General features: G+C 41.4%; 1 protein-coding gene across 1 annotated transcript in view; it reads left to right on the top strand.

Annotated features, from left to right (window-relative positions):
• Nucleotides 1-293: 293 nt before the first annotated feature.
• etv4 (ETS variant transcription factor 4) overlaps nt 294-12934 on the top strand; it is a 34894-nt gene continuing 22253 nt past the window's right edge. The window contains exons 1-4 of the mRNA XM_028566922.1: nt 294-530; nt 1086-1176; nt 1393-1440; nt 7654-7707. Of these exons, the coding sequence (XP_028422723.1) occupies nt 474-530; nt 1086-1176; nt 1393-1440; nt 7654-7707 (250 nt within the window). The 5' untranslated portion in view covers nt 294-473. The remainder of the gene's footprint in view (nt 531-1085; nt 1177-1392; nt 1441-7653; nt 7708-12934) is intronic.

Below are 12934 nucleotides of genomic sequence, written 5' to 3'. Positions count from 1 at the left end.
TACAGAAAGTGGAGCCTGGCTATCCGGGCAGACGTGGCGAAAAGCCCGAGAAACAATTCTAAATAATTCTCATAATTCATACACGCTTTATGACCCGTCCGACATGTTTTTAAATCAGAAAGCGCCAATTAAAACACAAATACAACCAAATAAAACTGAACTACTCTGCAACAACAACAACACAAAAAAAACGTGGAGAAAGAGCTGCTTGAGGTGTAAAATTACCTTTACCTTAAACTTATGTGTGACGTGACGAGCTGTCTGTCACACACACAAAAAAGACATTTGTAAAGAGGGCAGCAGCCCGCTGGGTAATCACTCGCCATCACTTCCCCTCGGCATTTTTTTGTGAATGGAGCTCATTATGCATGCAGCCTCCACGCAGCTCCATTCACAAGCAGCGCTCCCTCCTCTCTCTACTGGCTGCGTGGATCTCACTCAACTCAGCCTAAATGACCACAAACGGTTAACGGATGGATTATAAGATGGATGGATATTTGGACCAGCAAGTGCCTTACACTTTAGCAAATGTACGTATGGACGAACTCTTTCTGTTACTTTAATGCTTACTTTGCGTGTTTTTGTTGTAATGAGTCGGCTACCGGGCTTTCTCGCTGTCTCTCTCTCTCTCTCTCTCTCCCTCTCTCCCTCTCGCGTCTGCACGAGTTTTGGCTGAAGCAGCTGTGTGTGCGCGCGATAGAAAACTAAACAAAATCTTCACAAACTAAAAGCATAGCAAGTACTGCATTTAGGGATGTTTGTCAGCGGGTTTCTCCTGTGGGATACTTTGGTTTTAGAACGTGTGTGCCAAATGGTCACTTTCTTCAGACGCAAACAGCGCGTTTGTTTTTTTCCCAGATTGGCTCCACAACTGAGAAATGTCTTGTTTTCAGAGGAGCTTCATGTTCACCTATAGCTGCAGCAGACTGTTATTTGTAGCTCACTACAAATGATCGATTATAATAATAATGACTTCTTTTTATTTATTTTTTTGTCAAATGTGTCCAAATGGCTTGGCTTTACACATGATGCGCCCTGTTTGTGTCTGGTTCTCACGTCTCTGTTAACATCTATGGGTTTTGCAGAAGACGCATGGAAATGGGCCCCTAAATAGACTGTTGATGGCAGTGAAAAGGAAATACATGGACACAGAATTACCCCCTCAGGAATCGGAAGGTAAAGTATAGTGGAAGTCCACAATTTTTGGCCTCTGATCTCTTTACATGACACATGTTGACATCATGGTCTATTAACCCCAGGCAATGTCAGTCTGAGGGTTAGTTACTGCATTTAAATAAACACAAACACACAAGAAGAAGACAAATAGTGGTTGCTTGTCATTCTGCAGTGTGCTGATTATTCTTTCTTTCTTTTTTTTATCTCTCTGTTCAGACCTCTTCCAGGATTTAAGCCAACTCCAAGAGACATGGCTCACAGAAGGTGAGATTTGCCTGCAGGCTCTTAATTTACTTTTCTGTGATGATTTCACATTAATGACTTGTGTAGTTTGATGACGTGTCTATCTGGAAAGATTGGTGATCACAGAGAGCTAAAATTACAACAAAAAATACATTCATTTCTGATTTATTCAAGTCTTAAGGGATTATACATGGACTCTCATTGCTTTTAGGTTTTCTGTCAGTCCAACAGTGTTACAACAAAGTCTTATTCATGCACTTTTATTTAAATGCTTTCATGAAACTTTGGCGTTGTTGAAAAAGATCACCTCCTTAGCTGTCGTCCCAAACTGTCTGATGCAACACACATGCTCATAAACTGTACGACACACACACAAAAAAACGAGGCCAGAGAGAACACAGACGGGACATTATTAGCTTTGAGCATGTCCTATTTTGGCCATGTTGGCATGTAGCATGCGTGCCAGCCCAGCAGCCAATGCAAACAAACAGGCTATTTGGCTTGTGTCACTCAAAGGCACATAGCAATGAACTGAGGCCCAGCCAGAGGCAATTGTCAGCTAGTAGACTTAATAATTGCAATGATGATGTAAGCTTTAATAGAGTAATTATACTGTATGTCAAGAGAGGGAAAACAACACAAGCTGTGAGTCATTTAGCAGGACAGTGGGTCTAAATGTGCTTAAATCTGCAAGTAAAAATGAGAACTGCACCACGAGGTGAGGATTTTGTTGTGTCAGTTGCTTTGATCTGCTTTGATGTGGAGGTTTAAAGGGAAATGCCACTCATTTTTTTGACATTTAATGTGAACCACATCAACCTGATAAATCCTGTTTAAAGTAGCTTTTTGTCACTTGGATGTTCGAGCTTCACTGCGCGGAATGAAGTGTATGTGCCGAGTTTTGAACCTAAAGGCTGAACTTTTATCTGCTAAAGTGCGAAAGTTTCTCTGTGCTCACCTGAAATCTTTTAAAGTGTGCGTGTACATGTATTTTTGTAATATCACAACCAATCACTGTCCAATATGCAATTTAGACAAGTGTGATGTGGAAAGTTGGAGCCTCCGGTGCGCAAACACTCAAAGTTGACTTTTCAGTGAAGTATTGAACGTCTTTGGTCTTGTGGTTAAGTTTTAGATGAAATATTAAGAATTTGTAACTAAGTAATTGAACTTTTTGTGGAAAAACCATATCAGACACAAATTATTTTACTTTTTATTAGGGCTCAGTTATGTGACGAACTGCGTTACGGCAATATGTACGTCATTTGGACGACTCTTTACATTCACATTCACATTTTACAGTTCTTAATAAAATTTGAAAATACTCAGTACTTTTTATTTGTAAAGTATTTAATTCACACAGGAGAATACAAAAATAGGCTTTACCATATGGTTATTTCATACCGACATTGAATTGCTAGAAAACATTGGGTTATAGATTGTTATCGAGATATGAAATGACCTATATATCGGGATGTCTGGAGGAAGTCTTAAAGTTATGGCAAATTGTATATTCTGTAAATGCTACTCTCATGAATCGATTATACAGCAGAATTTCAACAGAAATTTCTCATATTTATGAGAAATATGTCACCTTAAAACAGTAGAACAGTATAGACTTTGAGTCATACACAGTATGCAGCAGATCAGCAAACTAAAGGGAAGTGGGGCAGATCCAATCACACACATTTCATTAGTCATTGCACATTTCTAATGTCTCTATGTGATTTATGTGAGAGGAACAACTGGCATTTCATCTGTGGAAGCGGTTGTGTCTGGCCTGAAGACACAACACTTAAATAGAGCCCACTCCCCAGCCTGCTACTGTTCATGGGAAACAATGCTGTATCCATGTTCGCTATCTCACCTTTTCTCATGCAGTGTCAAAAACCAGCAAGTTCACTTCACACCAGCTTCTCATGTAGACAAAGACCAGATCCAGAGCCCATAAAACCACAACAATGGGTGTCGCTTCAAAGTTGGAGCCTATTTGTATTCACAGATTTCAGTGTAAAGGGCCACCACTAAAGGTTAGGCTTTTCTCACTTACCTATTTTGGTTTTATTTGCCCAGGCTGAGATACCAGCTTGTTTAACCCTTGTGTGTTGTTCTGGTCCTGTGGGACCCTTTTTCAATGTTTGCTAAAAGAAAAATTATTATTTCTTCTAACTCAAATTCATTGGCCTTGGCTCATTTTCTGTGAAGAACATAAAAAATAACTTATTTTCAATGACTGCACGTGGTACACCCCCCCCACACACACACACACACACACACACACACACACACACACACACACAGATTATTAACTATTACATATGAGGTGTTTAGGGGACCCGAGTGTATTTAATTGTAGGTGCTATGAAACAACTATTGTTGGTGCAAACCTGCTATTCCCACAAAAAGTTACGCAATTGTTACATTTCAAGCACTTTCACCTGTTTTGATTAAGTTCTAAGAAATAAGCACCAATAATGATCAAAAATCTTATATTTTTTTAAACCTTTTTTATAATTGAATTTCCTTGTTTTGTCAATAAAAAAAGGAAATGATCATATGATCATAAAAGTGATCTCACAGGGGTAAATGGCAAATATGAACAAATGATATCATTGGTAATTGGGCTAAAGTAAACATCTGTTAAGTATTTTTACATAAATTGTTATGGCTGTATTGATTTAAAAGCCTAATATTGTGGTTTGTCCACCAGACCCGGGAACATTGGCTGTGTAACAAAAATATGAACACCACACAAGGGTTAATAGGTAAAAGCACCGAATTACGTTCACCACCATTGTATTAAGGTGGCAGCAAAAATCCCAGAGACAGATACCTCTAAACCTGAGCAAATAAAACCTAAACTATCCATATGGCGAGAAACTCTTATAAGATAAACGAGAAAGTATGTTTTTTTGTATTTTTGGTGAACCGTCCCTTGAAAAGGACACGTTATTTTATGTAAAAATTGGGTGGTAGCTTATTGTTGAGTCACAGAGCCAAAAAAAGCAGGACAGAATGATGGAAGTGTAACTTTATCAAAGTGTTATTTAACCCTAAGTACTGGCTTGTTTTCAGCTTCCCTGGCTAAGACCTCTTCTTTCCTGTTGCATTAATTAAAGACCTTATCATGACTGATTGCAGTTGTGAGGGATTCACCAAGATTGTAAAAGCTGGGTTGCTGGAGGGAGTTTTTTTTTTTTTGCCAAAGGAGAGCGGAAGCAAGAGAGAGACAGAAAGGGTGAAGTACTGAATGGCAAGAGTTCAGGAGCTTGTCACATCTTGTCTCTTTTTGGCCTTTAGGTTTATATGACTGAAGCTGCTTTAGCTCCTCCCAGGATCTCCCACTGAGAGAAAAAAAAAAAGTCATTCAAGGTGCCTGGAAGCATCGAGGAGAGAATGCGTCTGTGCTCGCATAAACACGCTTTCCTTCTTGTGCTGACTTGCATCTCAATGCCCCTGACGAGGTGTTCCTGGAAACCAATCAGATACAAGCGCTCGTGCGCACACGCAGGAAAGTGCACAGACACAAATGCACACACCGGGGTTACGATAATGTCTGATGCTCATCATCCGTGTTTTTTTTTCTCCTGCCTCTTTATGAGGTCCAGCATGTTCCGTTTTGGACATGTTGAAACTATAGATATGATTGATTGTTGGATCTGCAGAACAAAATATTGGCCGCTGCTCTGTCTCATACAGCAGCTTTATTTCTCCCCCCTGAGGGCGACAGACTGAAAAGTTAAAAGGGGGTAATATTATTATGGTATAGTAAGCCACAGGATGCAGCGTTGTATAAGAAATCAATGTCATTTATCTGAACATGCTCCAAAACGGCATCATCCGGTTTCCTTTGTACAGGAAGGAGGAGTGTGACGACAAGAAAGTGGATTTGAATTTCTTATTTCCTCTTTTTGCCCTCTGTCTCTGTTGTTCTCTCTTTCTCTCTTGAGTTTTGGTTTCTGTGTTATGTATGACTGTCTGAAAGGGGTGGATGGAGTGAGAGAGAAGAGACTTTTGAGGTTGAATGCTGGTGTTGGGTTAGGTTACAACCACATCCCTTGGTGCAGAGTCATGGTGGATCCTGCAATAGTGTACATTTAGGGAGAAAATACAGAGATAAATCTACATGGATATTCTATTATTTATGGCCTTTTGTCCATTTCTAGTGAGCAAGTGGTACTAAAGTACCCGCAACATGGTACCACTTTGTTTTGTAGCCCATTACGCCCCTGATTGAGTTCATGATATTTAATGATAGCCATCAAGTTTTCCCTACCAGCTAGCTTGCACTATGACGTAAGTGTGAAGCCCAAGCAATGGAAACACTTTAAAAAGCCTAGAAACTTGTGGAGCTGGATTGGTGCCAGATTAAAAGGTTGCTAGGCCTGGTTCTGCTCTACATTTAGGGCTAGATCATTAATTCACGGGAAGGCAAACACAACTGGATGAATTTGACCTCCTCACCCCTGCTAGGGTGTTGGCAGTCAAATGATTTTGGCTTTTCTAATCTGTTTGTGTGGCTCAATGTTCAAAGCTCGCAAAGGACAATTGTGAATGGGTTTGGATTCCTAAAAGAGCTGCACAATAGTGTCTGTCTAGCTCTTCTGCACCTGGGCTTGGCATCACTGATCCTAGATGAGCTTCATTATAAGAGAGAGTCTCATCGGGGCCACTGAAATATATCAACTGTAGTGTGATCAATTCTTAAACCGATTTCTCATTTGAATCCCGGTCAATGCCCAACGTATCAAGTTTGGGCATTGTACGAAGTTGCCGAAGATGTAAAGAGGTTGTCTGTCTTAGACACGTTCTCACTTACTAGACAAACTCTGTTTGGTTTAGGCAAGCGGTGGCATCTACAAAGAGCTTGCAGGAGGCAGGACATGACGCCGATTCCACCGCGGTCACGTAGCCGGTTCGTAATTTGGTCATTAACACCCGAGTCTCTTGCCGTTCCTTGAATTTGTCAACGATTTAGGCCTCGGCCCTTACCAGATCTCATTGTCTCTACATTTAGACATTTTTGTTGGCATCTTTGTGTAGATCACCCTTCTTCTTTCCCCTCAGATTTTTGTATTCTTTTGGTTTCATGCTAGCTGCATGATAGCATCGCCAACAACACGCCCATACGCTCACTGTGACTCACTGGACAAAGATCTGCTCTATTCACACATGAAATGAATCCGACATTATACAGATTTCTGTGATGGCTGGGTAAAGTTAGTTTAATGTTCAGTCCAAATTATTCTGACATTTGCATTCTCACATACAGCTCCTTGGGGTAATGTCTAGATAAGTTTAGGTTTGCAGAGCATGTGTAAAAGGGACTTAAGTGTAGCTGTGTAAAACACACACATTTCCTGAATCTGACTAGCTGAATCGTCAGACCGATTGACAGACTTCCTCACTTGTTCATCCAGAACAGCCTGTTTAGTCCGTCTGGATTTCTACAATGGAAATAGAAAGAATCTTGTCCGTTGGTGTACAGATGTCTGACTGGTTTGAGTAGTCAATAACTTTGTTGCCTGCCTCAAATATGATCTATTATTGGAGATGGGGGGAAATTACTTACCTCATTACTTATTACTACCTTTCTACTGATTGGATAGCAACTTGACGCTTTGTCGCATTGTGCTTTTTGTCTTAATTCACAGACAAAGATTTTGTGATTTAAAAGTGGCATTGTGGAATAAAATGGTGATTTGGAAAAAAAATGGAAAGACTTTAGAAAAAGGACTTTTTGGAATAAAAATGCTGTATTAAACGACCTACAATAAACTTCTGAAAAGAATAAGGATGAAATAACAATTTGTAATAATGAGCTGAGCTTTAAAAAAATATTGAATTATTTCACAATTTCATGGTTTTATTTTTGATTATTTATCACATAACAAACACTTTGGATCAACCTGCGTTATGGCCAACGTGTCTGTCTTTAATTGGCAGAAATCTCTCAGCTTAAGTCAAAGTAAAACCAGGTCGGCAGGTTAACATCATGCCATTCAGGAGCTCCATGTTCTTATGTATTGATCTATGAGAAGTGCTGACATGCTCCAAAAATCATGGAGTGAAGGTTGCCTGAATGAAGCCCAGCCTGGCTCTGACTCAGATTTCAAGGAAGAGAACAAGTCGGACAGAATGAGGGAGAAAGGAGAGACAGAGAAAGGTCAGATTTTGTTCAAAATATAATAATAATGTTATTAAATTTATGGTCTCTTTTTTTTCTAATTTCAGCTCAGGTTCCAGACAGTGACGAGCAGTTTGTTCCTGATTTCCATTCTGAGAACTGTGAGTACTTTCAATTTCTGTGTCCTCTGAATGTATGTCTCCATTCACCCAAATCAGTTGTTTTAACTATATATTGTACAGATGATATCTTCTTTTTATTGTTTATTCAATCATGCATTGTTCTGTGCAACATACAGAGCTGTGCGTGGACAGTCTCACCCATCTTTCAGATTTGGCCAGTCGGCCTGCCCTTATAAATTCCAGATAAAGTATGCATGTCATGAGTTAGTGAGTTTGAAACCAGCGGTCAAATTTGGGCTGTGAAACCGGCAGAGGCTTAGGGATACGGTCCCTCACTGATGTTACAGTAATCTCTTTGGCAGACAAAGCTTTGCAGAAACAGAAGGCCTAATGAGCCAGTCTCATGAAGTAAATTTGGATGCCGACATTATGTGCTGCCGTCATCCATTTGCATGCCTTTGAAAAGCTGAATGGGTACGGCCCAGGAAACCAGTAAAATATTATTCAGGGCCCAGGTACAAAGATGGCTCTTTGTGCATCGGAAGGTGTAAAATGGAAAAGCAAATTCCTGGGCTGCACAACTGAGCGGCTATTTGAATGAGTTTCCCTTTCTTGTTGTCTTAACAATGGCGATTCAGGATCTGGGTGGGAGTACACGTTGCTCTACAAACAGTTTTTTATAGTCCCATTCAATGTATGGCTTCTCTGTCTTTACCAATAACACTACATTTTCAATTCAATTTTCATTTTATTTATAGTGTCGAATCATAACAGAAGTTATCTCCGGACACTTTACAGATAAAGTAGGTCTAGGCCACACTCTGTAATTTACAGAAACCCAAAAATTCCCCCCAGGAGCAAACTTTTGGTTAAGCAACAGCAAGGAAAAACCTTCTTTAAACAAGGAAAACAGTGGCGAGGAAAAACTTCCTTTAAACAGGCAGAAACCTCAGGCAGAACCAGGCTCTTGGTGGGCAACCATCTGCCGTTGGGACACAGAGACACAGATACAGATATACAGAAATATGATTCATAATAATCATAGCAGTTGGCATGAAATGGTTAGCGAGATAACTGGAAGTAAGTCAGGAATAATCTCACGCCCAAAGTGAAACTGACCTTTCAGTCCCAGTCAAAGTCACTTCCCCTAGCCCTAACCCATGTGTCTTTTGTGTGTAAACATCATCTGATTTAACCAGTTCCAAGTCACAACTGCTTAGCCCCTCAGTGACACATGCTCTGTGCAACAATGTCGCTGTCTGTTGGCCAACAATGCAGTGCAGGAAGTGCAGATGAACCCCAGGGCACGCAGGGGTCATGTCTACTTAACCCCCTGACCTGTCAGCCAATCAGCTGTCAGGCCTTTGCCAACGGTTGACCGGGGTATGATTTGCAGTGTCACAGGGGCTTCAGTTTGACGGGCAGCTCTCTTATACGCGGCAGAGACAATCCCGCGTTGACAGACAGTGTCCCTGCTGGTCACAGTCAATAGCCGCAGAGTCCACTTTGAGCAACTCTATTCAGCTTTGACTTATGGAAAATTGAAGCTGACAAGCGACTATAAATATAATCATCTTTTTGTTTGTTCTAGATCCTGCATGTGGTCTATTAAAAGCATCAAAAAGGCTAATCTTTTCCCATGCTAAGCTGAAAGGCATTCTCAGTGTCTGGCGTACTTTTTTTTATTTTTGTTAAAACAGGTGACTCACCTGTTTTGGAAACTTTTGCATAAAAGCAAAGCCCTAATCCCAGGTGACCGGAATATAATTGAGGCTTGCATTGAAAACGGCGCCCTGGTAAAATTAAACATTGTTGTTTACCGAGTCAGGTAGTTACCTGCATGGGTGTGGCGTTGACGGAGAGGAGAGAGACGGAAAGAGGGAGCCAGAGAAACAGCAAAAGAAGAGAGGCAAAAACACTGGGACATGTTGGAATGCTAGATTGGGGAAGAGGAGGGGGGGGGGGGGGCAAAGGAGGCATTGTGCAATACCTGCACATCTGGTAAATCGATCTCATCTGGTCCATTCTCCCTCAGTTCACAGCTAACAAGCGTGCTCTGTCTGCAGGCTGCTATTAAGAGAAGGTTATGCAAACATGCAACTTTTATGTACTTGCTGACCTGCCTGTGTGTGTGTTTAAAGGTAATTGAGCCATTGGCGATAACAGCGCGCCAATTTTTTTTTTTTCCATTGAACTAATGTGATTGGCCCTGCATGGAAGCCTTAAAAAAGAAGGATGTGATTTTAATCTTGTGTTCATCAAGAGGAGATAAGGATTCATGTTTCATTTTCGGGCGCTGACAGCACCTTCGGGGGTTCTCCTTCGCCTGATGCTATGGCTGCTGAACTGATCCCTTTGTTTAGTGCCTGCGGGGAAGAAACACATGGAGGTGTCAGTCAAATTAATGGTGCAGATACTTAATTAAAAAATAGTTTGAACATGTTTACTTTTTGTGTTAAAAAACACTAAAAGGGCCAGCGTTTGGAGCGTTTACCGAGGCACTGCCTGCGCCGAGAGCTCGTTCTTCTTTGTCCAAGTATGTTGTTTACACTTGGAGCAGCTCAAGAGATGTGACCCATTCATAAATTTTCTTCCCTGTGTGCGTAAGAGGAAGTGTGCCTCTTCCCCCGCTCTCTCTCTCTCTCAGTCCTCCGCTGCTCTCTCTCGGTCTTCATTCATAAAAAAGCCCCCCAACCCCCCCCGACACCTCCCTCCTCTCCAAGTGGATACTCCAAACCCCTCCCTCCCTTCCTGTGTCTGTACAAACTAAAGTCGAATTTAAAAATCTGGACGCTCCCCCCTCCCCTCCCCTTTTCTCTCTATCTCTCTCTCTGTCTCTCTCTACACACACATTGAGTGTTCCAAGATGTGAACTAATCCAGCGATTTTGGAGCTGTGTGGGACGATTGTTTAGTTTTGTGCCTTGCAGTAATTATATAGGAAGTTGTGGCTATAGAATGCCGTTACAGTGCTTTTCAGAAAGCAAGTTTAGCAAAGGAGAGAAAGCAAGAAAAGAGGGGAGAGAATAGAGGAGAGGAATTAGAGAAGAAGAACAAACTAAACTTTAAAATCTGCCTCTTCTTTCATTCAATTGATAAACTACATCTCTTTTCATCTTTCTCTTTTATTATAGTATATGATGCAGTGGGGCTGCCAAATTAATTTCTTGATTGCTCATTTGTGCTAGAAAATGTTGATCACAGTTTCCTAAAGTCCAAGGTGGTATATCTTCAAATGGCTTGTTTTGTCTGCCCAAAACCCAAAGATATTCAGTTCACTATCACATAAGTCAAAGGAAACTAATCACAATTGAGACCGTAGAACCAGGTAATGTGGACTTAAATGATAGACTGATAATCAAAAACAGAAAAGACAAGTTCCAGTAACCCAGCTCTGTCCAAATCCTCCCAGCAGTGTGTCTCTCTGGCTCTGTGTGTTCTGCTTTGTCATGAATTCACAGCCTTCCTCTTGTTTGGGTTGTTTTTCTGGATCAGAACTGGCCCAATCAGGCCCTATTTGAAGCATGGGGCGATGGGTGAATTGAGCCCCTCCCTCTCCAACTCCTTCTCTCCCCAAAAGAGAAACATGCAGCCCTGTGTTCTCCGCTTTCCAAAATACAGCTGCTATGCAACAAAGTGCTCAAAAACAGCCAGGTGCCTGCCAGATATGCATGGATACCGCACACTCGCTCGCTCTGGGCAGAGGACACTTCTTCCATGTCTGTGTTTGTTGCTGCGTTTTGTTTTGCTTATGAATACAATGTTTGATTTCTCTCTTACGTGAACAGATGATTTCTTTTGACAGCCTCTTATCCACTTACTCTGCGCACACATAAACACACTTGGCCTGGGACACACACACACACACACACACACACACACACAAACTTCAGCCCTGCAGTTTTATGAATGGGTTGGTTGTAAAAGACTGGCTGAGGCAGCACATTGAGTTAAGGGGAGTGAACCTTCATTCATGACTTTGGGGGACGTTATTCCACCACTAACAACTATGCGAGGTGCAGGCCTACTTTTCTGTCAGCTTTCAACTTTCAAGATCTAAGCTTTTTTCCGGGTTTTATCTATAAGATCCATGCTTTTATTTGCACTTTACATCTTGTGTGTTTTCAGGTTGGGATCCTAAAAAAAAAGACACAAAAGTCACTGCTATAGCAGTATACAACATCATTTGGTCATCTTTAGTCAATCAAATCCAATGAAAATAGCATTGTAAAGGCCAGGCATGTAGGGTAATAGGCGTTTAACAGCTTCCACTGGGGAAGTAAAAGCTGTACTTCTGCGTGTTGATTCAGAACAGTCCTGTCAAAGCCAGGGGGCCGCAGGGATTTGAGCCAGGCAGCTCAGCCCGAGTGTCAGCAGCATAGCTTTGTGAATGGACAGCAGTGTGTGTTTTATTACACGAGAGTGAGGGGAGGTGTGTGTGTAAGGAAAAGAGAGAGTGTATGTGTGCGTTAGTACATCCCTGCGATGCTCATGTGCGAGCATGTGCATTTCTATGTCTGTGTTGGGGTGTTCATTCCAACAGGACAGCTCAGTGCTTTCTGCAGCTGGAATGTTTTCTCTTTCGAAAGCGAGTGCAGACCAAAGAGGGGGAACAGTTGCTGTGAAAGAGAAGGGGCGAGGCCATAAAAATAACAGTAGTTGAAATTGGAGCAATCATTAATAATAAGATTCTGGGAGTGCAATCATTCATACATGGCAGGGATAAAGTCCAGTTTGGACATTTTGCCCGTTGAAGTATAATTCCAGTTTATTATAATTTGTGTTTTAGTCTAGTTGTGGCCATCATATAAGTGAGATCTGGAAATGTGGCGACTTTGGTAAAAAGTAGTCAGACAGGGCAAGAAAGGTCAGAGAGGTTGTAAACAAGCCCCAAGGTTAGAAAAACTTATTTGGAAGAGAAAACAGTTCATAGACAGGCTTTCTAGTTCAATTTTGACTTCCCGTACTTGTGGCCACACTGAGGGATTATTGCGACACCATTTGGTTTTTCCTTCAAAGAACGAGTCAGTATGCTGAAAATAAAGTGCTTGTCGGGTCATCAAACATAGCCGGAGACTTACCTCCCCAAACACCTTTCAGATGGCGGAATTTAAGGAGTTTCATTCGCCAATATTTGTAACTTTCCCGAAACAAATGACTCAACAACAAAAAAAAAACACTGGCAGGTGTGCAAAGGCGTTCTCAGCAGATTTGAACTTTTGTTCAGAATTCACACAACTTTTCATACGTGCAACACCATGAATACC

Source organism: Perca flavescens, chromosome 21 (assembly GCF_004354835.1).
Source record: "Perca flavescens isolate YP-PL-M2 chromosome 21, PFLA_1.0, whole genome shotgun sequence".
Lineage (NCBI taxonomy): Eukaryota > Metazoa > Chordata > Actinopteri > Perciformes > Percidae > Perca > Perca flavescens.
This window is presented reverse-complemented; position numbering and strand designations above follow the sequence as displayed.